Raw genomic sequence first — 26,654 nt, forward strand, 5'->3', positions numbered from 1 at the left:
ATGAGGACTTTCTCCAGTCAGTCAACCCTTGTGGGTTTACTTGTGGTTACACTCACTGTGGTGTCATTCGCTGAAGCAAAGACTACACAGAAGCCAAAGTACCAGTACACCAAGAAGCCCATCCCTCAGATCACCATGCACAACCCTGTGACCACCAGCATGCCCAAGACTCACAAGACAGTGCCAAGCGTAAAACCCGTGGAGCCCCATCCCCTGCCCACCACAGAGAAGACCATCTACCACACAGAGAGCACTGAGCCCCCTGGTGTTGGCTCAGAGAACTACACCATAGATTACAACGAGTGCTATTTCAACTTCTGTGAGTGCTGTCCACCTGAAAGAGGCCCCAGGGGGCCAATCGGAGACAGAGGCCTGCCAGGTATAATAATATTTCTGTAATTTAATCAATTAGTTTGTTTGTTTGAATGCTTGCTTTCAGAATTTTGAATTGATTATGTTGTCTTTTCTAGGGCCAACAGGTGAAAGAGGCATAACAGGAGAAGCTGGTTTACCTGGACAAGCAGGAATTAGTGGTCCTATGGGGTTAAGGGGAGACACAGGTGAGTGTAATATGATTGAATACGTACATAAAATAGCTAAATGCAAAATATTTGAGGATCAAATATGGCAAGAATGCGGAAGATACGTATCTTATCATATCATTGAGGAGGTATTGGACCCCAGGGAACCGACACATAAAGCCCAGGGACCCATTACACTTCAGTACGTACAACAGCAAGTGAATGCATCGTCGTTTACACAACCGCAATATTCAATACTTATTCAGGTTGTCGTCAGTTCGGTAGTACATTAAGTCAGCTGCAAGTCAAAGATTTTACAAGCAGTTCAGCTAAAACCTCAACCCAGTCAAGCAATGTACATTAGGCATAATAGCTCAGCAGCCTATAATTTACAAGTGTGTTATCAGTTTATGATTGTTTCTGTGGCTTTCACTGTGTGATATGCTTTTGAGAGGAAGTGAGATGCTCTGACTCACCAGTGAGGGGAGCTCCACTGCTAAAAACTAATGATTTGGTCAACAATGGGAATTCAGCATAGTCGGTTTGCTTTGATAAAGATTTGTGCAGAGATAATTTGAACACCTAGTCATTTTAGCCCACTGACCACTCAGGTCTCTTGGCCTGTGCTATGTAGGCCTTTTAAATAAATTGAATTGAATAAAAAAAAGGATAATAAATATTCATATTGCTTATGTTGGATATTGTTAATTTATTTTCCTTTTTTTGTTGTTGTTAATCTCTTAGGGGAAAAAGGTGAGAGAGGGATCAGTGGGACAGGTGGATCACCAGGAGTCCCAGGGAAACCAGGACAAAAAGGTGCAAACTTGTTTAGGTGATTGTTGAATTATTTTATATTTCCAGACTTTTAATAATTCTGTAACTGTTTCCTTTTACCTTTCAGGTGAAGTTGGCTCAAAAGGTGAGAGAGGTGGAATAGGGTTTCAAGGTGTCAGAGGTGATAGTGGGGAGAAAGGGGAACCGGGCCAGAATGGGACTGTTGGTGAAAAGGGAGCACCGGGAAAAGAGGGTCCAGCTGGACCTTCAAGAGAGGCTGTTTCTCAGGGTGCTAAGGGAGACAGGGGAGATAAGGGGGAATGTGGCACGTTCGGGGATAGAGGACAGAAGGGCGAGCCAGGGGACCCCGGGCATTCTGGCATCCCGGGAACGATGGGCATTCCAGGAATGAACGGCAAGCACGGTTCACCTGGTCCTGTAGGCGTCAGAGGGGATCCAGGACTTCCTGGACCACAAGGAGAGCCAGGGTTTAGGGGACCTCAGGGACCACTTGGCATAAGAGGGATGACTGGGCCAAAGGGGGACAGAGGTTACCCTGGGGTGAGAGGTGATCGGGGCATTCGTGGTTTCAAAGGAGCTAAAGGATCATGGGAGCCCCAGAAACGCTCAGCTTTCAGTGTGGGTATCTCTCCAAGAAAGTCCTTCCCTCCCTCTGGCTTACCAATCCGCTTTGATAAAATCTTCTACAACGAAGAGAACCACTTTAACGTCACTTCCAGCAGCTTTACATGTGTCCACTCCGGGGTTTACGTCTTCTCTTTTCAAATCACAGTACGCAATCAGCCACTGCGAGCCACACTGGTAGTGAACGGGGCACGGCGGGTGAGGACACGGGACTCACTGTACGGCCAAGACATCGACCAGGCGTCCACCCTTGTGGTGCTGCAGCTGGCGGTGGGTGATCAGGTGTGGATGGAGACACTCAGAGACTGGAATGGGGCATATGCCAGCAGTGAGGATGACAGCATCTTCTCCGGATTCCTGCTTTACTCAGACAAAGCCTGACACTATACTCAAATGATTTTTTATCCTACTACACAGTAACACCTTGACTATATTCATGAAGAGGCCAAATACCCGTGGTGCTACTACTACACTGTAGTCATTGCTAATGAACTGCTCGACAGGTGTACTGTGCACTAGTCTGAAAATGTATGCACTGGTAATGTTAAGACCATGTTTATTGTATTCAAGGTCTACCTTTAGTTTTGCCCTCAGGTAAACATCATGAAAACATCACCCTCACCTCACTTGTTTGACCAGAAAAGTTTCCTTCATCAACTCATTCTTTGTGCTTCCCATCTTCCTCCTCATTGTACACTGCAGTCTCTTTTGCTATGTCTTCGTCACACTCTGATCTCGGCATGTTTGGTAAACTAACAGCAGGATCTGCACATGTAAACTAATTACCCTCCTCTGAAACTACATGGTGCACCTTTAAGTTAACAAACAATATTACTGTATACTTAAACTGTATTATTACTCTTACTGTAAATCAACCGTTTTATCAGTGATTCTTGAGAAGTGGGATAAATCAGGGTGCAATGTTGAAACAATGTAAACCTTATGTTTAGGAAAATTAAATTACATGTATGTATCCAACATATACTAAGCTACTGAGCTAAGCTTTGACACAACCTCCCAGCTTTTGTCCTTTTTTATCAAAATGGATACAAAAATACCTTGCCATTCCTTATTTTGTGTCAACACCATCAGACACCAAAAACACAAATTAATTAATTTTCCCTCAATTTATGCTAGACCCATGAGGTGTATAGTGATCACAAATATTCACCAAGACTGACAGCGGCTAAAAAAAATATTTTCAAAATGTATACGACTATACATTTTTTTGACATCTGACGGTGTTGACATATTTAACGTTTCAACAGAACAAATGGAGTTTTTCTAGTAGCCATTTGGTTTTTCTGTTGATGATAGGTGCTAGTATGAACTACTTCAGGAAAATAAAATTATCGAAACATTTCAATTAATTGTAAGTTGGTGTTGACGTATCATGGTTGTGACGCAGGACTTTCAAGATTTGGAATGTAAAATATTCTAAAACTACAACACGTATCTGACTCTAATGTACTCTGCAGAGGTAGAATGTGACAAGAGGTCCTTCATAGTGACAGCTGCCCCTTATTTTGACTGATTTTATTACATTTTAATGGATTATCTGACGGTGGTGACAAAAAGTGTTCCACCACCTTATAAAACATGAATGTGTTGTAGAAAAACAGTTTTTATTGATATAAGAGATTATTTAGTGTTGCTTTTGATGAAAAAAGCTATTTTTAATAATTAAAGTACATTTCTAATAGGTTTATTGCATATGAATGATTGAACCCTTCTCTGTGGACACACTGTTTTGGACGTCGTGAGAAGATAACAAATTAACATGTCATATATTTGACATAATAATGATAAAATTAAACTAAGGGGATAATTGTGCTCCAGACATTCTATTCTTAATCCCTAATAACATCTACAATTTTAAAATGTTTTACTTTTAAACATAACAGCAGTTAATATTGGAAGACGGTCTCTTGTCTCGCTTCTCAAGAATCAATGTTATGTTATTATACCGATGCGTCTTATATGCAAGTAGAAATTTCTGTACAATATGGTTGTAAAAAGAGATTGTGCCAATTAAAGAAAAACACTCTTACTTCTCATTTATGCAATGCTTTATTTGTTTTAACCAACAGTTAGTTAACACCATTGATGCAGTTAGTTTTGTACATATGGAGTTAATAATGTGAATCTGTATAATTAATATTCCACAATTAATCATTAAAAAAAGTGAGCACTGACAGTACAATGGCCCTGTACGTGTGATTGATATCAGATAGCTAAAGATATGGCAGCTGCACATCAAAACTGTGATTTAGAATCCTTTTTGTGCAATGGTGAGTAGCATCATGTATGATGAACTTGTCACCGAAAAGAAAGAGTCTAGAGAGACATGTCACCCGATCCCTCCAATATAGTGGCCGGTTCTGGGGTAGCAGTGTGGTTGAGAGACTGGACTGTAGATAGCACAGTATTTGGAATTCGCTGTGAGGGCTTCAGCAGTCGATAAGCTGAGGATGGGGTGCTCACAGCAGTAGGCTGAATAAAAGTAGGAGTTGCGGTAGATGGGCGAGGGGAGGGCCGGGCCGTGGCTGGTTCAGCTACAGGAGGCTGGGAGTGGTCTGGGGTGGAAACTGGGGGAGCCAAAGGCCATGGGTCTCTGCGGTGAAGAATCGGGGGCATCATTCTCTGTATTTCTATTGGGTCAGAGACAAGTTGAACTCAGAAGTTGCACAACTGCTGTGCATTGTTTTCCACAATTCTGACAAATTCAGAAAAAGCAAGTTAAAATGTTAACATTTACTTCTCACTACCTGTCCCTTGTTTAAAGCTTTGGGGCTGACTCCACCTGTAGATGTCCAACTCAGGAACCTTGGCCTTGCAGCTGTACTGACCGGGAGACATCATGACCAGATCATAGTTTTTAGAGGTGGCTGTACCCAGACGGTCGTCATTCTTGTAGAAATAGTAGTGAACTGGAGGGGCGGGAGCTCGGGCGTTGTATTGTATGTGGCAGATGAGCGTCATCTTATTCATTGGAGTTAGGTCATTGTCTGCAACAATCTCCAAAACTGGCTCCGACAGAATCTCTGAGAGAGAGCAACAGAAGAGGAAACATTACTGAATCATATGAAGAGTTGAAAAAGGTTCCTAGAGAATCGTTTCTCCCCTATTTTTGGATATTGAGTATAGGGACAGGTTTCTTTACAGAAACTCTAAAGATCTAATTAATGATCTATTTTGTTTAATCCATAAAAAAACTGATGTATGAGATTTTGATAAACAGATTTGGTTTGTTTGAATAGAAGCTGTCTCCAGCCATTTCCGGTCTTTGTGCTAAGCTTAACCATCTGGCTGTAGACTAATATTTACTGTTCAAGGTAGGTGTAAAAACTATTTGTGGTTTTACAGGTGGTTATACGTCTGACAACAGTTGAACCAAGACTCCACCAAGTAACTAAATCACTGCTCCTTGACGAGATATAGTCCAGCACCTTATACCCACAACCACAATAGTTTTTTTTTCAAACTTTAGTTTTGTATGGATTATAAAAGATATCATTTTACATATGACTCCTGCAACCTCAACCAAAGCCATCCCATTTAACCCAGTATATAAACTCACCTAAAACTTGCAATGGAGCGTCAGCTGAAATGACAGAGTGTGTCTGTCTCACTTTGTCCCAAGAAGCCCTACACGAATACATTCCTTGCTGCTCCAGGCTCAAGATGGTCATGTTGAAATGTGGGCTGAGGCCCCGTTGTCTCATAACTTCGACACCATCTTTGTACACAATAACCTCATGAAGTTTGGGACCGCCTCGGACGCGACATGTGACCTCTAAGGTGTCTCCAACGAGGCTGGGACCAAGTGGGACTTGCAGAATCGCCCAACCTCCTGAACAAAGTGCACAGAGAGGAGCATTATCTCAAACATTTTGTAGCCTTATGTTGACTTTCACAACAATATGCTGTCATTGAAAAGAAGCTCAGGGCAGTAAGTGGCAAAAGCTGTAGCAAATATAAAACTGGAAGAAGGGGTACTGTCCTGAGAATCAAGGAGGTTTCTAGTAATACTAAGATCTTACCATCCACGTTGATCTCCAAAGGAAGACTCTGAATGGTGAGTATGTCTCCCACTTTTGTGTCCCTCACTCCCTGGCAGTAATACTTCCCACCATCTTGAACTTTGGTTTTCCACAGAAAGAGGTGCTGACCTAAATGTGGGAGCTGCTCTGATCCCCTGAACCACCTGTAAGTCCAAACGGAATTGTGGAGGTTGGGAATGCTGCACTTCAGACGGACACTCTCCCCAGAGAAGACCCTGGAGCTGCCTGACACCATCTCAAGTACAGCTCTGAACGAGGCAACAGGGGCTATGGAGACAAATACAGATGGCTTTGCTAGGGAGGGCAATTCAAAAGGATCTTAATCATCCGCATTTTAAAGAACGTTAATGTGCAATTTGTCAACAGCTGAAATATTATATAAGCTCACATATTGATTATATTAAAAAGCGTATAAAATGTTATGTTATATTATGTGAAGTTGTTCTATTTCTTGCATTAATTGTGAAAATATAAGGGAAATACCTTGAGGTACTACAAGCTGGGGTAGTACTGAAATAACTGAAAAAAGGGAAAATAGTCAAGTACAAGTTAGAGTAGATAAACAAAATGTTAACTTTTTGAGATTTTTGCGAATGAACGGAAGATACTCACTCAGGAGGGGTATGAACGGGTCCATTTTGATCACTCGTTTGTGAGAAAGACTGAGGGAGATTCTTTTATTTCTAAAGGGGAGGGAAGTGAAAATAACACAACACCCAGGATATCCCCTTTTTAAAGAAATAATGTTTATTCCTGACATAAGTTTAATTTTAAACTGTAAGCATATTTAGAAGCGATGGGGATTTTTTATTATTTTTAAAATAAGCAAGTGAGAGATATGACATTATGTTGGGGACTTGACACTTATATGTATTCAAGACAGCCAAAACAGGACAAGACAGATAAAACTAAATTAGCAGGAATTCATGGCATATTGTCACAACCGTATGTTGAGGGTATTGAAAGGCAGTGTATGTGTGTCTGTGAATTACTTTTTATTTTATTGTGGGGATTTCTTTTAAAAACAACAACCCCCATCTTTTGCTATATCAAAGTTAATATATGTTTTTTTATAGTTACTGTATATTAATAATGTGGCAACCCAGTATATAAACTCATCTGAGGTTTACCTCAATCCTGGGAAATACACAACAGAAAGACAAAGGGACGTGAGAGTGACACAATCTTCTTTAGGATTGATTTCGGTTTCAGTGTCAATTTGGCAATGCTCATTGAGAAATAAATATGGAAACAATGATAAAATAAATCACAAAACACTATACAGTTTAGATAAAAGACTAAATACTGTAAATGCTTATTTCACATCTCTCTCCAATGAGTAGTGGGTAATTTTTGGCACTGAATAAACTACAAATACTTATGAAGCATTATTTTATTTTGTCCCATAAGTAAAATGATAGGTTCACATCTTTTCAAGTACATCTTGTGTTTGGCATGCTGTAAGATGAGAACTTCCCCTCTGGGGAAAGTCTCTTTAAGGCCTTTATTCTTGGCTATAAAGCAAAACTGAAATTACTCTATTCATAAACTGTTAAGTCTACAGGAGCCTATTGATTGTTCATGGTTCTTAAATTGTTATACTGTTAAACTTTTGACTTTCCTTTTCATTTCTCCACTTTGATACAGAACTGTATGAATAGTTAATTTTGTGTCATCTCTTATTTTTTATTCAAGCTTGCAAAATCATGAACAGATACTGCACGTGCATTTCAAATTTTTATTTCTTATCACACACCCATAGATGCAAATAAACCAATACTGCCCCAATAAGTTACATTTAAATAAAAGACAGTATTGAGCTACCTTCTCCCAAGATACAATAACAAACCTATAAGGTTACAAAGATGATGTTTTAAACTTCTTTAAAATACCTGATAAATGGCTTCTGCATACAGTGCAATACAAAGTTATTCAAGCTATTGTTAAAGTTTGCATTTCTCAAACTAAAGTTGGAGAGCAACTGCACACTGACTATACTGGTGCAAAAAAATAAAAATCAAATCAAAATCAAATCTAGCAACATAAGTGACTCTTAGCCCATGAGCAAAGGAAAACAAACATACAACTCTCCCAAATATTTCTTCCACTACATGACTGTCAAATACAATGACTTAGACATCTGTGTTGCAACAGTCCACAATACTGCTCTCACTACTTATGCTTTCAGCTGAATATAGCCATTCAATCCTTCATTAAAAGGTACTTCTAAATTAAGAGCCTTCAAACAGAATCAAACAGAAGAAAAGTGCTTCAATTGGTTACGTAATGATCTTCTGAACTAGTAAAGCAACCAGCCATAGGAGTGTTTCTAAATGTGTTCTTTTGTATCTAGGGGAAAACAACGCCATCTGTTTCTTGTCTTTCCTTCTTAATCCAACAGTTAAAAAGAAAGAAAGAAAAAAAACACCTAAAAACATAATTTTTTTAAATATTTTTTTTAAAATGGGACATGCTTATGAAACCCTCTTGAGAAGTTTAATGAATAGATGAAAATTTTACTTTTGAATCATTAGAATTCATGTAACATGTCTTCAAGCAATGTTCTTAAACAAGAGTAGTACTGTAAATATTACAGGATCAATGTATCCTATTGCATCCAAAAGAATTGATATCTGCCACTCTATAGAAAAATAAAATCACTTCTGTACATCCAGCTTATGACTGGAGCGAGAGGTCTGGCATGAAAAACATTAACGGAACATGTCCATGCAACACACACACACACACACACGAATGTGCTCGCATGCACAGCCGCCACACGCACTCTCTCGAATACTTCCTTGCATACAGCGAAATACACAGTGTACATCACAAATCACGAGCATGAGCTTGAGGGTTATTTTAGTGGGAGGGGAAGTCAAGTTTCGCACTGCTCAGATTCTTTCAATATCCTTTCCCAAAAACTTTACTGAAAATTCTTGGTATGTTACTTAGTAGATGTTACTTGGGGGCACTTTCCAACTTTGAGCTTAAAGTTTTCTCAATTCACACCTGGAGGACATCACAACATAACAACAAAAACTTTGTCTGAACAATGACAAAAACAAAAATCCCATCCCATCACATTTATCTCCTCTGCACAAATGTAACAATAACAACCAGGATGAAGAAGTACTGAGACGCTGAAGGTGCCCTTATGGAGAGACCATCAGATGACTTTGAGAGAACTTGGGAGTGGAGTCATTAAAAGGAGCCAGTTGAGGTGGAGGGGGCATCTTGTCAGGATGACTCTGGTCTGGACCTCACACTGTGGAAGGTTACCCTGCACATCTCACTTTGGGGGCGGGAGGGGGTTGGGAACACCAAAGGGACATGTTTGGGTTAAAGATGGCAGCACAGGTCTATCCTGAAACTGCACTGAAACTGTAATAAGAAGAAAGTCAACGCTTGGACTGTACAAGGCCTTTGGGACATTCTGGGAGATGTATTTTTTTTCCTTCAAGAGTTAGATGAGAAGACACAATCTAGACAAAATAGATCTAATTGTGTCAATAAGTGAGCGTTAGAGGTGTTTGAAGGCAGACAGTCAGCTAGCTGTTGTTCCCTCCTATTTCCAGCCTTTATGCTAAGCTTACCTAACTGAATGCAGCTTCATATTAACTGTACACACAGGTTTTTTTTAATCTTCTTACCTAACACTCCAAGAAAGTACAGTGCCTCCCAAACTGCCCAAACTATTCCTTAAATACAACAGTTCTGCTACTGTTCAGTGTATTTTCAGGGGCCTATGGGACAATGGATGGATGGAATAGAGATGGCTGGAGTGAAATAGGGTCCATATTGGAGGTTTGCTGTATATGGACAGCAAAGTTTAACGGCAAAGGGAAAAGGTGGGGAGGGTGGAGGAAAGCGCCTAAGGGATTTTCTTTCCCCCTTCCTCGCATCAACCAGCAAACACTTGTGGTGTCAGTGGCGGGGGCAGGAGCTCATTCTCCACGTTATCTGCGTCTATGGCCGACGATGGAGCAGCAGCAGCAGCAGCGGTCCCGCTAGCTGTGGCTGTGGCGGGAGGGTCCTCTTGGGTCTCTGGTGGAAAGCTCTCCAGAACGCTCTGCACCTTCTGCTCCACCTCGTCCGTCCAGTCGATGAGGTCGCTCTCCAGCTGTCGGGCCTTCTCCATGACGCGCTCCTGCCTTTCCCCGAGCCCCGTCAGCAGGTCCAGCCCTGTGTGGACCTGAGTGAGCGCTGCGCTGCCTGGGGAGGAGGAGGAGGCTCCAGGGGCTAGAGGCCAGCTGGGGGAGGCCTGGCCCGACATGTACAGGTCAAACTCCTCAGAGCTTAGGTTCAGAGACTGGCCGTCCAGCTTCTCAATGAAGGCCACCGCGCAGCACTGGGGAGAGGGGAGAGGGTCAGCGGAAAACTATGAATTTGGGGTTTATTGGACATTTGAAACAGAGAGGACATGAAACTTTATCACTCGCCCTAGTAAGGTGCCCCACATTCACTCTTTAGACTTTAGACCCAATTGGAGCAGTGAACGTGACCAATTTACAATAACAACAAGATACAAATTAATTCAGTTGTTGACAGATGACACCAGAAGAACAGCATAACAAAGAGCTGTAATATTTTAAGGCTTTTACAGTTGAATTTGAATGTAAAACATCAGTGGATTACTTAGATTAAGGCACTGACTCTGAACCGTAACATTCGTGTCCAGCCAGGTAACTTTGATATTTGTTATGTTCCATCTCTCTCCCTTCTTTCCTTCGTGTCATCCCTGTATTGTGTATCTCTTGTTAATCTATGAATGCCGCAAAACTGCTAAAGAACTTAAAAGTATTTAAGAATGTTTCAAAGATTTGAACAACAATGTTTCAACACTCAGTTAATTGCAGGAGGTAATGTGTGGTTAACACATTTTTCCCACTTTGCTACCAGAACACAGGAGTAAACAACAGTATATTGAAGCAAGAGGTTTTCAAAATAAAGATTAAGTAATTAAGGTTCAGTTGCCAGTTTATGATAAAATAATAGAATCATCTTATCACCTGTTCAACAGCATAGGTATAAACACCGATAAACAATATAAACCCAATCAAGCGTGCAGTGGTTTTCTCACCAGATTAGTGAAGTAGTAACCGTCCTCTCCAGTCATGAGTCTGCTGGGGTTGGAGAAGCGGGTGATGTACTGGATGTTGGACTGCAGACGCGGAGGGTTGGCTTTCAGCACGATGTAGATGAGCGTGGGGAGGAAGTCATCCGCAGACGCAGCCTCTTTCTTGGTGATTTTGATGGCGTTGAAGATGTGCTTGCTGCAGCGCGTGATGCACGCCAGCTTGTCCTTGGGCACGCGCTTCGAATCCATTTCGATCACATCTTGAAATGATGCGGCGGATTGCAAAAGATAAGATGTGGTGTCAGAAAATATTACTTGATCTCTACCACCAAGATAAAAAAAGAAAAGAAAAAGGAAACAAGACTCACCTGTGATGGCTTTGACTACGCTGTCAGAGGCCTCAGGGATCTCCTCGTCTACAGGAACAACCAGCATCTCAATGGTGACCCAATGCAAGGATCTGGAAGAGGACACAAGGGGTTACTCGCAGATTGTCATCATTTATCTATTTTTAGATGCTTTTCGACCTTTATTTGACAGTTCAAGTCAGAGAGTAAAGAGTTTAAACGGGGAGAGAGAGAGAGAGGGGGATGACGTGCAGAAAAAAGTCCACGGGTCATATTCGAAACCCGCGACCACAGAGTGAGCCTATATGATACGCGCTCTACCGACTACGCCACTGGAGCGCCCCCCGATTGTCGTCATTTCAATCAAGCTTTACTACAACTTTTTGTTTGCTAACCTGATTCTCTTCTGAATGGCCAGGTCTTTCTTCTCATCGTCCGTGGTCTCTGGACAGAAGACTTCCTTGTAGAGTCGAGTCATCATGTACTTCTCTACTTGATCCATAACGCTCTCTACCTGATCTGAGGAACCTATGAACAGAGGCACAAAAGGTCAAAGCTATACAGGCCAAGGGCTTCATGACGTTAGTGATATTCACTGTTCATTTTGTTTACAGCCAATTCTTCTTGAGGCTACGATTCAAGCAGTACCTTTGAACTGGGTCAGGAGGCGATCAGAAAGGTTTTGGTAAAAGTCCTGCACACACTCTGACAGCTCATCGGCAGCCATGTCCTGAACAAGGAAAGGAAATTATCAAACACATTTTATAGTAACTTACAAAGTCATGCCAAAAACAATATCTCTACGTATTTAGACTTTGAGTTCGGGCAATATTAGAAGATTGTTTCATTTAACGATGAGTGGGACAAAAAATCAGGACAGATGGTAATGAAACAGTAGCAGCAGAATAATGGTAGAACGTAGACAATGGTGAACTGCAATTGCATTTAATTGAAAGATATCAGTGTTGCTATCAATGTCGTTGAACTTTAAAAACGATGTTCAACCAAAAATCAACTTATTATGCTTTTCCGTCTTTTCTAAACGATAAATGTCATATCATCATGTTAAACGATGTATGGTAGAAAGAGGGCGATTCCCAAAGGTCTACACAGTGTACTGTGTAGTCAATCATATCAAGCTGCTCTAAAAAAACAAAGACTCGGAAATTACTATAATATGTCCTCTTTAAGTAAAAGCAATTTGTTAACAAGTAATCCAGGCATGCAGAACGATTAATACATAATGATTAAGTGGTTCCTTCAAGCTCATTTTGACCCTCTAGCACACAAAAACGTGACAAATAATCCAATTTAGCTCACCCGCTTATAGACCATGCTCTCAGTGAAGGCTCTGCACTGTTTGAAGATCTCCCTGCCAGACTTCAGAGGCTTGAGAAAATCAATGAACTCTCGCGTTGCATGGTCACTGTCCACAGAGGAATGCCGGCCTGAAGAGGAGCTGGGGGACTGCGCGTCAAAAGGACCAGCATCTGGGGGAAAGACATTGAACTTAGCTTTTATGAAACTTACAAACTCTTTCAGACATTTTCTCTTAAAATCCCTTGCCACATGCGGTGGTGGTTTTGTGCTGTGGCCTAATAGCCGCTTTTAACCCCAAAGTGTGTGAGGGTTCATCAATTAAATCTGGGGAAGTGGTTAAAACTTCCCTCGATCAAAAATAGATTATTGAGCAAAAGTTTCAGTGACCCAATTTTTTTTTTCTTCAGTGATGTTTTTCCAGTAAAACAGGTCACCAGAAACAGTTCTGCTAAAATACCGGCAGAGGAAAACTAAGCAAAAGAAAATAATGATAGAATCCTCCATCTCTACTACTTGATAATGACAGCATTAGAAAACGATAAATAAATAAAGAATAGGTTAAGTTAATAACTCTTACGTTTGAGCAATGGTAAGTACCTTTTTTTGATGCTGTTTTTGTGGAAGGACTAAAAAACTTTGTGACTGTGTGGACTTTGCTGGACTTTTCCTTTGTTTTTCTTTCCTCAAACTTGCTGAAGGGCGCAATGTTGGACTGTGATTGGGCCTTCTGATGTCTGTAGGCTTCCTCTTCCTCTTTCTGAAGCCTGGGAAGGAGGAAAGACAGAACAACGGTGAAAGTCGTTAGATGGACAGACGGACACAGGCAAGCCAAGGAAAACAAGGGATAAGAATCCAGAATAATAATAACACTACACTTGAAACAGAGAAAGACAAACCTCTCAGCAAGTGCCCAATCTTCTTGAATCTGTTTTTGCTTTTCTCGCTGATTTTCCTCACGCCAGCATTTTGAGCACAGGCCCTGCCAGCCAGTGTTTCCATAAAAACCACAGCCCTTCTTGCAAAGCAGCTCTGATTGGTCCAGATGGATCCCACGCCGCTGGCTCATCATCCTTCACCAAAGGTTTCAAAGACTACAGGGGGGGGGCAGTAGAAAGTTAACAACCGATGACAGAGAGTACTGTAAGACAAATAAAGACGGTGACCAAAACTGTGCATGACAACAGAAAGTGCCTCTGAGCTCATTAATCCATTCAAAATTGTAAACAACTTCCAAGAGACGAATTGAGTATTTAGATCCTAAATTTCACCACAAGTTGTTTATCAGACACTTTCTTCTTAATGATGCAGTTATTTGTTGTGGCATGGTAAATCAAAGCTCTGACTACTACTTATTGGATTCCTCTTTATGGGGAAATCACATTTTTCTCCAGCTTTGACCTATCTGGTTATTTGTTAGCATTAGCTGTTATAGCCAGGGGCTGGGTCTCGCAGCACTGAACTAACAGAGCAGCAGCTTTAATAGAATATTCTTCTCCGAAACAAAGATGGATATATTGTATAGTTTCGTCGGACAAGTGATGGTTGCACTGCGAGGTTTGTTTCGTATTGAAAAACGCGAAATAAATAAACTAAGCTAGTCTACAGCTAGCTCCCAGTGTTTACCTAAGCTAAGTTCACAGCTAAGACAGCAGACTTAGGTAACTAGCCAAGTTGACGTCGTGTAAATAAGATGCCCTTGGTTGGCTACGTGACTTTTGTGTGGACATAAACGCTCATTCGCAAAAGCGAAAGTCAAAAAAGCTGTAACCTTATCCTCCGGTTCCAGCTCCAGAATACAGTTGGCGGATGTTTACACCACTGAGCTTTGTCCCACGGCCATTTTGTCTGTCACTTTCTTCTTCTCAGATTTTGAAATTGGTGTTTTACAAATTAGGTCAAAAAGTTTATCGCCGCCTAGCGTTTACACATTGCAATAGCTCCATATTATTCCTTGTATTGTTGAAGTTCAGGTTTCATTTATCATTGCAAACTACAACAGAAATACAGGCGCAGTCGTTAAATTAAATTGTAATCTCTGGCCTCTCTATCTATGCAACATTTAAAAAAAAAGTAGGCCTATATGAAAACGCTCAAGGGAATGTAAGACATAACACAACAAATGTGCAACACATTTAAAATGAAATAGAGTCATAGACTATGAATTTAATGTAACATGAAGTATAATATGCATATACAATAGGATAAAAAAAGTACGGAGTTATATGTATGGAGAAATGACAATGTTTATTATTTGCTACAAATAAAGACTCTTTCTTTTCGAGTCAAATATGCAATCCAAAGGCACAAGACCATCAAAAAAAGGAAAAAAAGAGAAAAAGAAGAAGACATGTTTTAGACCCCCAATTTCAGCACGCCTACAGGCCTTTACTGTAAACGTTGTGTTTGTCTGGTCTGTTCACCCAAATTACACCAAGGCTATAGTCTACAAGTACACTGCTGAGGCTGTATTGTGCATTGTGAATAAGAAATAAGAGCTGAGGTCTAAAGTTTTTCAATATTAGACTAATCATGTCTTATAAACGGTACGGCGGGTGCTGTCAGAGTAAAAGTCCTGAAGACCTATCAAATGGGTTGATCATGTAGGCCTATAGTGATAATAATTGTTGAGATATGTGTTGGACGACAATGACCAATGTATCACCGTAAGCCACGGGAGAGATTTTCATGTGTGATAGACCTCTAATTGGGTGAACAAAGACTTGAAAAATCAACTGGAGAGATGTAAAATGTAACATCAAGTAATCCTTCCTCTGAATATATCAAGGACACTATGACAAAAGTCAGTCTTTCAAATCAACAATGCAAATAAACTTAAAAGTTCTGCATAAATGCTATGCAAAAAGTAGCCTACTTAGGCCTTCATATATTATCAGCTAAATGCACCTTGTATCACATGATAAAAGTGCTTGATAATGCATAACGACAGCTTTGTATAAAGTTTAGTCCGATGCTTTCCAAGTTAGACCTGAAAATAAATGTGATTAATATAGTAAGATAGAAAAGTAAAGATGAACAAATTTGTTTTCAGTTTTTGAAGTATCCTCCTATGTTTGCTTGTTTTGTGAAACATTGGATAATTGGTCTACTTTTATGGAAACATTTGCAAAGTAACGAATTACAAATGCAGTCAGATCGGTAGAGTAAAATGTACAGTATTTCAAACGTAGCCTAGATAAATATTTCGCCAAAAGTAGCCAAAAATGGAAAAACAGTGTGTCTGAGCCCAACATGAGTCGCCTAAAGTAAAGAGGCCTGTGTCTCCATGAAGAGAAGAACAGTGAAGCTACGACCATAAATATGTGTTCTATATGGCTACCTACGACCCTTGACACCCTCCCTCCACCCCCCCCGTGCCAGATGTTTTCTGTGTAGCAGCCAATCTGTGAACTAGTTACACTGCGTAGATTATTTGATGCGTAAAGCTTCACGCACTCATATGGACGGATCTTCCTCACATGCAGGGTGGAGTTTAGGCGCGGATGTACGCTCGTTGAACTTTCGTTTACGCGACTCGTTGACACAAATTGTATGAGAAATGGCAGGTAAGAGGATTTGCTGTTTAAAATGCACTTTGCATACTGGTTCGACACTGGAGTTCTTGAACCGATCTATGTGTGTGTGTGTGTGTGTGTGTGTGTGTGTGTGTGTGTGTGTGTGTGTGTGTGTGTGTGTGTGTGTGTGTGTGTGTGTGTGTGTGTGTGTGTGTGTGTAATTTTTGTGTTTATTTTTTATGCAGTAGGCTACCTGTTTTTGCTGTAACCTACGAAGATTTCCATCTAATCCAAGCAAGATTAGAATCAAGATCAACCTCCAGGCAAACCTGTTGGGCGTATCCATATTGGCACACAGCTGCAGTATATAATAACTTAGAGAAGCTCCTAAAATCCCCGCAAAGCAATATAGAAACACACTATTCCGAATTTAGTATGACTGTGACTGTCCTTCAATCATCAGAGCCAAATATCAGCAAAGGAAGTGTGTTCACAGCATACATGAATCTGAAAAGTTGGAGGCCTACAACACATAGTTTCCATACTGTGCATACACAATCTGATTTTTACTACTTAGTCCTTGAACCTAACATGAATATATTGTAGTTTTGACTTACTTACAGTACTTTTACTGACAGCAATATTTACTATTCATATCAATATTTTACGTGCAAAAAAGGGGTCCGCATATAGAATAAGATGCATTAGTGTATTGAACAAGCCATCAGTATTTAAATGTGTTAGTTAGCTTCACCTCAACAAATTACAAGATTAAAATGTTGCTTTGCAAGCTGAGTGTTTTAAAAGAAATGTTTTACACTTAAGGTACATTTTACTAGTAGTAAATAGTATTTTTTTTTCCCCCTGCCAGTAGAACTTTAACTTCTGATGGAATAGCTTTAGGCCTACATAACAGGATGGCACTACAATATACAGAATACAGTGTAACCAACCATCCGACCATCTGAAGAAAAATATTTTTCACATCCTGTATTTTCCTTTCATGTTACTTTCAAAGTTTCTACTGCAGGCCCTCAGATCTATTCTGTAATGAAATTCATTTTTGATGCCATATTTATCTTTAAAAAAACATTTAGTAATGTCTGACGGTATGTTTGGGTAAGAATTATAACCCTATAGTGATGTGATTTACATGGTATTCTTACTTCTATATACAGAGCTCGCCAGGGTGAGGACTTCTTTTGTGGAGAAGGTGTCCAAAGACATGATAAAACAGCTCCTGGACGACCTTTTAGAGGATGGTGTCTTGAATGAAGGGGAGAAAGACTCCATAATTGAGGAGAACATGACCACAAAAGACAAGGCACGTGCTCTCATTGACTCAGTGAAGAAGAAAGGAAACGTTGCCAGCAGGAAGATGATCGCTCACCTCCAAACCAGAGATGCTACACTCTATGCCACTTTGGGTCTGAACTCTGGTCAACCTCTTTAAGCAGTTGTGTTTACATACTTCAGTCAGTGAACACCCTTTGACTTTTCATCCAGATTCTATCCAGGTTTTCCAACGGTCTGGTGCCCTACACACTCAGACTGTCCCATCCATATCCACACCTGTCCCTGGTTCCCTCAGGACCTGGTCCGACTCCACCCACCTGCTCATGGGCATCTCATTATTTCATCAGCCACACACTCGATAAACTGGATTCATCTTTGTCTTTGTTATGTTACCTGTTAACAGTGTACCCACCTGCTTACCAGACAGGTACCAGGCATATCTGCACACAACACTAACCTAAACTTTCCTTTACAAATCACTGATTTCACCCTGTGTTATGTAAAAAATTAATATGGTTTTACAGCAAAACTAATTGCATTAAGTTGAGTACTTGTCCCAAATCAAGGTGCATTGATAAACGTATAATCACTTGTCTTAAATTCAAAATCTATGCATATGTATTAATAATGAACTGCATACTTATGTTTTATTTAGTAACTGTGAAGTTGATATGTTTTATTCAGTTCTACTCTGTAAAATATACCTATTACAAACGGTATATATATTTTTAACCGTGACCATCAGGGACTTTGGTAAAATAAAACATTCTATCAGCTTCTGTGACTATGTATGAATATATCATGTGCAGCTGGAAACATTTACTGACAGGGAATCTATTGCATTTAACAGGTCAACACATTCTCATCCTGTACTTTGTTAGGGGCAGACATGGGGGACTGTCAGACTCGAGTCGCAAATTTGAGGACTTGAGACTTGCTTGACTAACACTGATAAAAGACTCGACTTGACTTTGACTTGGTCTTCATGACTTGAGACTTGACTTAGACTTGAGACAGATGACTCGAAATGACTTGAATTTTTAAAAGTTAGATTACGTTAGAAATTATGTTTTATTTTGAAACATGATCGGGTGATTTTACAGTGCAATGCACGCAGCGCGCTGCACGGACAAACAGCGTCAGCAGGTCAACACAGGAGCAGCAGTCATGGAGGCGGCTAGACCTTTCTTTATATGTCCATGGGCTAGACCAAGAGTAATTCACGTGAGCCTCCCACACGCTTATCACAGTAAATATGTAGCGCCTTCTTCCCTTCCCTTTTCACGTTGTAACGGCCCCGGGAAGTCTTGTAAAAGAAAACGAAAATAACGAGCGTTTCCTGCAGCGCTGCTGCCTTGATAACGCACGCTTCCTTATCGAGCGCCCTACCTCCATGGACTGTAGGCTTTATATAGGCTAAGCATCTCTGTGAGACAAAACAGCGGTTATTAATATGATGCAGTTCAACCTTCCACGTTCACCGGCTCCTTCCGACAGCTCACAGCCGCCGCACCCGCACCGACAGCACAGCAAACTGCCCGTTATGACAGTTCGCCCCCCAGTATGAAAAATTAATTAATCGGGATAAATCAAAATGTGATCCTGCCATAAAATAAAAGGTGATATGATATGTTTGCCATAGCGCAGATCCTTGCCCTGTTTTATTCTAAATGCATTATGGGGATTAAAGGTGCAGTGTGTAATATGACATCATCAAGAAAGTTCTAGAAAGTTCTAGAATGCAACGCTCCCTGGGTAACCCCAACCCTTTCGAATAATAACAGAAGCTACAGTGGCCTTCAAGGACAAGAACAATTCTAAATTTTAAACAATGCACCTGATGACATTCCAACTATGACACTTTCAAGATGGCGGCACTAGGCCTTGGTCCAAAATATGCAGAAATATGGACATATATGAGACCCTTTCTAAGAGAAAAATAAATAATTCAAAACATTTTTTTCAGCTATTATGCACTAAATTAAATGTACTTATGGATATTATAATTACTTTCTACAAAATCTGCTAGGAAATAAAACCCCAAATTCTACACACTGCAGGTTTAAGTGTCTGTTTTGTGTAGCCTAAGTAGTAGGCTATCTGTTACTATTTGCCTTTCTTGTTTTCCATGTTAAAAGTAAGCTACTTGAAAATTGAAAGTAGCCTAAATGTGGTTGAAAGAAAAGGAAATGTGCGGTGTTGATCATATGTGATAGATAAGGGGTCGCTATTGGATGCAGACATTATGAGATTCGGACCTTTGCTGTAAGAAAATGTTGTCAACTGGACCCATTTCAATTTTAGTTGAAGACCCCTCGGTCAGACCAAGAATAATTCAATTGTAGTTCAAGGATGATGTTGTCGATGACGGTATGAAGAAGAGAACTGTGAAATGCAGGTCTTTTAAATGTAGAAACTGGGTTAGATAATATGATTTTTGTATGACTTGACTTGTGACTTGCTTGACCTGAGCAATGACTTGACTTGTGACTTGCTTGATTCTCACCACAGTGACTTGGACTTGCTTGAGACTTGAAGGTTATGACTTGAGACTTGCTTGTGACTTGCACATTAGTGACTTACCCCCATCTCTGGTTAGGGGGGATTTAAAGTTATAAAATATAATACTTTTATGTGTCGTATTTCACTGTCATGACATTTTTACAAAAGTAAAAAAGTTTGGATTTATCTTAGCTGGTGGGAAACTATCTATAATGACAACGTAATAACCACCACTAGCATGGAGCCTACTCATTGAATAACAACAACATAAATATTAGAGCAATGTTCATTTGATTCCTCCAGTTTTACATGCATTGCATTCTGTTTGCAATCTTAATGATGTAATCCGGTTTAATAACAACTTCATGGGAAACAAACAAACTGTGCTTGGTTGCATCTCAAATAGTTTTTTTTTCAGTTTCACGATGACAATACAAAGCGATTTAAATTTGTGGTGCGTAAAAGTTGGAGGAAGATATTTGTCACTCTTAGAGAACGAGTGTGTTTCATAATCGATATGGATTTCCATAAAGCCCACAGTTGACTAATTAATCAATGGGGTTCATGTTAGAGTTTAAACTATTTCAAATATGATTTAAGATCAGCGCACACCAACATGAAAAAAACATTACATTTTTTTAAGCAACACTTCCTGCAGCAGTATAAAGTGCTCCGCCGTACTGATAATGTAAAGTAGGTCACAGAACAACAGGAAACATCAAGTTACCGCCATACGCACGGACTGTTGGCAGCTGGGGTGTTTCCACGTCTAACTTAAAGACTTAAGTTTAAACAATTCTGTGATACGAGATTTGAGAAAAAATGGCAGGTAAGACATTTTCGGTCGAAATGCACTTTTTAAGTGACCATGATTTGGGTGCAGGCTACGTTGGCTGCAACATGCTGTGGATCAGCCTGCGAGAGTGGGACACCTCGAGCTGTTTTTACGAAAAGTGTTCATGATGGCGGAGAGAAGGATGAGGGTTAGAAATATGATTTTTTACTTTTCCTTTGTTTTACAAAATCCGCCCAGAAGAGTTTTGACCATTGTCCTTTTTTTGCGTGAGCCACGTATTGGTTTCACTTTACTGGCGCTCGTGCCCAACCCATTATATTTATTTATTTAGCATATTTTTTTAAGGTAGAAGAAACAAAAGCAGTAATAAATGCTCACATTTGTTCGTTCAAAGTCTTTGTTCAGATAAGGATGATTTTCTTTGTGGGACTGCAATGCCCCAAAGTGTGCAGCTCAGACCTCAAAGTTTGTGTTATTCGAAGTGTGTCGATTCCCTCTGACTTCGTCTGCATTAAGTTAACCCTCCTATCCTTGGCGTGATCCCATTCAATGTTTAACATCTCTAAATGAATGGTTCACAAGATTGTTTTTTCTTCATATTTTATAACTATTCTTGACTTTACGCAGACAACTTAGTTCCCACCAGGACATAGATAGTTATGGGGAGGAGGAGCAAACATCTAACAGCAGCACAGCTGCATTCTTGACCATCTGTCTTGATGCTCTGTGTGCTTTCTCTTCATTCGCTCTCTACTGAAAACTTCTAATAAAATGTTTTGTGCATGTGAGGTTTGTCCCAGCTATTTGACAGTGAAAGTGACATAGAGGAGAATGTGTCTGAAACAGAGGATAATGTTGAGGACGATCCCAATTAAATTATGAGGCTGGTGACAATGAGACCTTTGTAGTGCTATTGTCTATCAACCACCAGAAGACAAGTTACTTTCCTAAAATGAAAGTTATTATGGTCCTGCTCCCAACTTGAAATCGACAGTGAACTAACACATGCAACTATCCTTGATAACAAACATTTCTTTCATTCCAGATGTTATTAATAACCCCTTTTTATTATAATCATTTTCTGGAGGTTTAAATGACTGGGTTCAAATCGACACCAAGGACAGACATTAGATGGTTATATCTTTATAAAATCATACCACGGAATAAAATTGTTACAATCCTATATTTGCATTTGCATTGACCATATGCTATTCCAATTGCTGTTGCTGCACGTGGAATAGCATATAAGCAATGGACATATAGCTGTAAGTTGACCTCTCTACACTGAGAAAAGGAAGGGCACAGATCACCACCCACCCTCCGACCCAGCAATAAATCAAAGCAGAGGAAGACTCCATCTTAGGAGTGAAGCAGGGGTGCTGAAGTCCACCTTAATGGAAGGCTCTACTCACAGTTAACTATTACGATAGCTACATGTATATTGATAACACTTTATGATCTGGGTAATAACGCACAATTATGTTTCACTGCAGCACCAACTACAGCCTGTAAAATGAACATGATGTTGAATGAACACCCCTTATAAAGGTCGAAATCAATTAAGGAAAACCATGTGTGTCCAGATTTGGTTATTTTGAATTTTTAAAGCTAGACAGAGCGATTATTTGTTGATTTATACATTGAAAATAATGTCCTTCTTCTGAAACTGAAGAAACCGTGCAAAAACATTTTTTTTGTAGAAGAAGGCATTCTCATAAAGCTGTAAATAGAGCAGTTGTTTTTAAAAATGTGTAGAAAGATTAGAAAAACTTATTTTGGAGATACAAGGTTTTTACAGGAAAGCAATGTTTCATAACTATTTCTAATGTCTTCTTCCAATATCACTACCTTTGTCGGAATCCTCTTAAGAGGCAACTACTTGAGGTGTGTAATTATTTTGTTTCATATTTCCTTTTCTAGATCAGGAGCTCTTCAGGGTGAGGAGAACATTTGTGGAGAAGGTGTCCAAAGACATGATAAAACAGCTCCTGGACGACCTTTTACAGGATGGTGTCTTGAATGAAGGGGAGAAAGACTCCATAATTGAAACGAACCTGACCACAAAAGACAAGGCACGTGATCTCATTGACTTGGTGAAGAGGAAAGGAAACGTTCCCAGCAGCAAGATGATCGCTCACCTTAAAGATAGAGATAACTGTCTTTTCTCTGAACTGGGTCTGAAGGATCAACCCAAGGATGTACCCTCAACCAAGCCCATCCAAACTTCAGGTGCAACCGGGAAGGAAAAACCGGACAATAGAGATGTTAGTTGTTCATAAAAGATATAAAATATCTCACATATGTCTGTATAGATTTTTATTCCAGTAGTGGAAACAATGGAGAAAATTAGTTTTACTGCAACAACATAATTTAATATATCCATGTGCATCTGAGATGACCTGTCACTTTGATATGAAATTAGTTGGAATAAACTTGTTTCGTAGTTAAAATATTTCTTTAAGATGATCACATTGATACGTGGTGAATTCTTTGTCTAACTTTCTCCCTGTAAACTTGCCTTTCAGATTTACCCCGTGTCTGAAGATTCCATGAGGAGTCGCGTGGCCCTGCTAATCACCAACATAAAGTTCACTGATGAGAAAATGAACAGAAATGGAGCAGAGAAAGATGAGGAGAACATGGAGAACCTGCTCAAATCTCTCAACTACGAGGTGGTGAAACACAGCAACCTCACAGGAAAGGTACTTCATAAAAGGGAAATAAAAATCAATCAATATTTTTGTCGTATTCATTTAGCAATGCAGTAACTTTTATATTGTGTCATCCCAGGAAATTGACCATTCATTGGTTGAGTTCTCCAAACATCCTAAACTCAAACAGACAGACAGTGTGGTGGTGGTTATCATGTCTCATGGGAAACTGGGAGCCATCCTAGGTAAAGACTGGAAAAGACTGGATGAGAACCCAGATGAGTTCCCAATCAACGACATCTACAAACACCTGGGCTCACATAATTGTCCTGCGCTGCTCGACAAACCCAAGATCATCATAATCCAGGCCTGCAGAGGAGGTGATTCTCACACCAGATATCCATAAGAAGTCTGTTAATGTCTTGTTTGTTGTCTTTAAAATGTGCCACATGTGTTTCAGATGGGGAGGGATCAGTACTCGTAAGTGATGGTCCAAACACAGCCGAGGTCTGTGATGAGGAAGAAAACATAGAGGAAGATGCTGTGCAGTGTGTAAACAAAGAAAAAGACTTCATTGCTCTTCTTTCCTGCACCCCTGGTCAGTTAATTTAAGTCAAGAATAATCAACAATAGTTTCTTTGAAAACAGCTTTTTGTTGTTGTTACCTTGTGAGACAATTAACTAAATGTATTTTTATGTTTCTATATGTTTTTCCTCCAGATACTCTCTCATATAGAGACACGTATAGTGGGTCTTTCCTTATCAGTTATATGTTTGAGGAATGTAAGAAAGCCGCACATCAGCTTCACATTGAGGAACTTTTCAGAAAAGTAAGTTTCCCAAGTGCAAACTGCTTTGTGGTCGCACAACATCCATGTATAATAATACAGCAATGTCAGGTGTGAGCAAAGAAGATGACTTAGTCTTAAGCATTGTTTAATTTCATATGTTTGTTTCAACCCCTGCAGGTCATGCGACGCTTTGAACTTGACTTCAAAATCTGGAATTTAAGACAGATGCCCACCAAAGAGAGATGCACTCTAACTAGGAACTTCTTCTTTTTCCCACCCAGCTCAGATGAGTTTCACAGTTTTACATCACAGTCACAGACTTGTAGCCGTGATTGAAATTATTCCTGCAATGCATTCTGAGGTGCCTTTTGGTGAATACAGGGCTGTATGCTTATTTTTTTAGGTGGTAGCACTGGTGCTAGCAAGCAAATAAATTCAGTAGCACAAAAATAAATTTGGTAGCACACAAAGTATGATCGAAAACTTGCATAACCTTAACCCTTGCATTTCGCTCTAATTACCTTTGAGCATGTTATCTTGGTCTCATTTGAGATTCTCAATTAATATTATATCCTAGTGTGTGCAGTAATAATTATGGAAGAATGAACAGGGGTGCACTGATTGCAATTTATACAAAAGAATCTAACCTGCCAATTGCAATTTTTTGCTGATTCAGAATTATTATTATTATAATGTCCTTCTGTTAATTAAAACCAAACTTTAAAACATTAAACATGTTTTAAATGTTCTGTTTGTACACGCGCTAACTTAACTGCGGTAATATGCCGTCTCCTTCCGGTTATTGCCGTTGGTGAAGTTTTTATAGCCTACCTAGAATCGCTGCACGAGCACAGATCCCGAGGACACATGTCTTTCACCAGCCAAAGTGGAGGGTGGACTCAATAACTTACTTGCCTAAGACTCATTTACCCCCATTTGGAGTGTTAATGTAGAGCCCTCTAAGCAGTGTTGTGCATCTCTCCCCTGTGTTTCAAGACAGCCTCTCCTCATTAGCAGCCTGTCGCAAGAGTGCGAATGGATTTGCATTCATCATCGCACGTGATCAATTTCAGTAGCAAATGCGATCAAAACTGTCGCACTGTACAGCCCTGGAATAGCTAAAATGTATTGATGGATGACTTAAATATAGACACCTTAGGCATACAAACATGTGTTGCTTAATCATGGACCTCAGGCAACCAGTAAATAGCAGTTTTAATCTATTTTGTATTATTTTTGTCAATGCTTTGATTGAAAGGAATTAAAAGATTACCAAGCCATTTTAAATTACTGTGTGTATTGTATTTGTGTGTATTGTATTTTGCGCGGAAATCTACATTCAGCACTGGTTTTTAAATTTTTTACGAAAAGTTGAGCTTATCCATGCCAACACGACAGTTAGGTCAAGGCTTTTGTCAAAAGGGACCTTTTCTTAACTTGGGCCCAGTTTGGATGTCTGATGTTGCTAAAAAAAGTACAGAGTTAAAGTCAAATCAAAAACCCAATCCCAATAAATCTAATCAACGTGTGTAGATAATTAAATAACTCAAACAAATGTGCAGTTATAAGTCTCGGTAGATGGAACTGGTTTGACTGAGAAAAATGGGAACTTCAGAGTCCACAAAAAAGCTGATGAAAAGTGCCCAGAGGAAATAGTTGCCCATTAAAAAAGGGAAGTGAATCCTTACAATGCAAGGAAAAAATGCCCCTGACTGCAAAAACCACATAATCCATCACTTGGGACAAAACTGATGAAAGAATATAGAACATTTTCTGTCATTAAAAGTTTACTCATGTAGCTCTATGGATCGTTAAAGTGTCCTTTAAAATGCATAAGACTGCTGTGTCATACTGAATACTTAGTTCCTGTTTTTGCTTTGATCTGATGTGTTGGCTGAGCGTATATTGTGTTTGAAATGTATAATTTTAGTACGCAGAATAGCGAGCCCTTTCAATTCATGTTCTCCGTTTTGTAGGTTCACCTGCTGCTGCTTTGTTTGAGTTTTTTGTTTTGCCTGTTGCCTACTGTATGCAAAAGTAGGCCTTTACATTTTAAAGGTCACCTCACATCTAGCTAATAAACATTTCAACTTGGAGAAGAAATAATCCTGAAGCTGTCCACCTCCTGAACATTGTGGTTTAACAACTGCACAATTTGGCCGATTTTTATTGTGTAATTATGCACCTATGCACCCAAAGCACTTTAATTTATAGGTTGTTTGATGTTGCAGCATTCCCTTGTGTTTAACCCATCGTTTATTCTACAGTTGTTTTATGCTTTAACGTTTATTTATTTCTTACAATATATGTATTTGTTGTACTTCCCTTTTTATATAATACGTTTATATATATATA

The 26,654-nt window shown here is 39.8% G+C and overlaps 4 protein-coding genes across 6 annotated transcripts; 2 read left to right on the forward strand and 2 right to left on the reverse strand.

Annotated features, from left to right (window-relative positions):
* On the forward strand, positions 1 to 2,321 carry otol1b (otolin 1b; the record flags this gene model as incomplete). Its single annotated transcript, XM_080024714.1, has 4 exons — positions 1 to 379; positions 471 to 560; positions 1,266 to 1,337; positions 1,423 to 2,321. The coding sequence occupies 4 exons, from the start codon at positions 1 to 3 to the stop codon at positions 2,319 to 2,321; spliced, it is 1,440 nt and encodes a 479-aa protein (XP_079880840.1).
* Positions 2,322 to 4,024: 1,703 nt separating this feature from the next.
* Positions 4,025 to 6,646, reverse strand: LOC307271375 (high affinity immunoglobulin gamma Fc receptor I-like). Of its 3 annotated transcripts, none has more exons than XM_080053802.1 (6): positions 6,617 to 6,646; positions 6,488 to 6,523; positions 5,984 to 6,271; positions 5,521 to 5,793; positions 4,709 to 4,984; positions 4,025 to 4,591 (listed from the first exon to the last, which is right to left on the reverse strand). In XM_080053802.1, the coding sequence occupies exons 1-6, from the start codon at positions 6,639 to 6,641 to the stop codon at positions 4,278 to 4,280; spliced, it is 1,212 nt and encodes a 403-aa protein (XP_079909928.1). In that variant the 5' UTR covers positions 6,642 to 6,646; the 3' UTR covers positions 4,025 to 4,277. The 3 variants fall into 3 exon arrangements, with proteins under 3 accessions (XP_079909928.1, XP_079909930.1, XP_079909929.1); XM_080053804.1 differs by having other exon boundaries at positions 4,349 to 4,554; XM_080053803.1 differs by having other exon boundaries at positions 4,349 to 4,591; positions 4,699 to 4,984.
* Positions 6,647 to 7,734: 1,088 nt separating this feature from the next.
* On the reverse strand, positions 7,735 to 14,597 carry LOC307271217 (rab5 GDP/GTP exchange factor-like). Its single transcript, XM_080053623.1, has 9 exons — positions 14,520 to 14,597; positions 13,648 to 13,842; positions 13,349 to 13,515; positions 12,752 to 12,921; positions 12,080 to 12,161; positions 11,827 to 11,959; positions 11,453 to 11,544; positions 11,088 to 11,344; positions 7,735 to 10,355 (listed from the first exon to the last, which is right to left on the reverse strand). Exons 2-9 carry the CDS (start codon positions 13,818 to 13,820, stop codon positions 9,909 to 9,911), a joined length of 1,521 nt encoding a protein of 506 aa, XP_079909749.1. The 5' UTR covers positions 13,821 to 13,842; positions 14,520 to 14,597; the 3' UTR covers positions 7,735 to 9,908.
* A 1,618-nt stretch (positions 14,598 to 16,215) lies between these two features.
* On the forward strand, positions 16,216 to 25,571 carry LOC307248401 (caspase-1-A-like). Its single transcript, XM_080024799.1, has 9 exons — positions 16,216 to 16,314; positions 17,442 to 17,690; positions 17,770 to 17,886; positions 22,778 to 23,121; positions 23,383 to 23,559; positions 23,648 to 23,888; positions 23,969 to 24,106; positions 24,229 to 24,338; positions 24,477 to 25,571. Exons 1-9 carry the CDS (start codon positions 16,308 to 16,310, stop codon positions 24,633 to 24,635), a joined length of 1,542 nt encoding a protein of 513 aa, XP_079880925.1. The 5' UTR covers positions 16,216 to 16,307; the 3' UTR covers positions 24,636 to 25,571.
* The last annotated feature ends 1,083 nt before the right edge of the window (positions 25,572 to 26,654 follow it).

This window comes from Ammodytes marinus, assembly GCF_949987685.1.
Source record: "Ammodytes marinus genome assembly, chromosome: 3".
Lineage (NCBI taxonomy): Eukaryota > Metazoa > Chordata > Actinopteri > Uranoscopiformes > Ammodytidae > Ammodytes > Ammodytes marinus.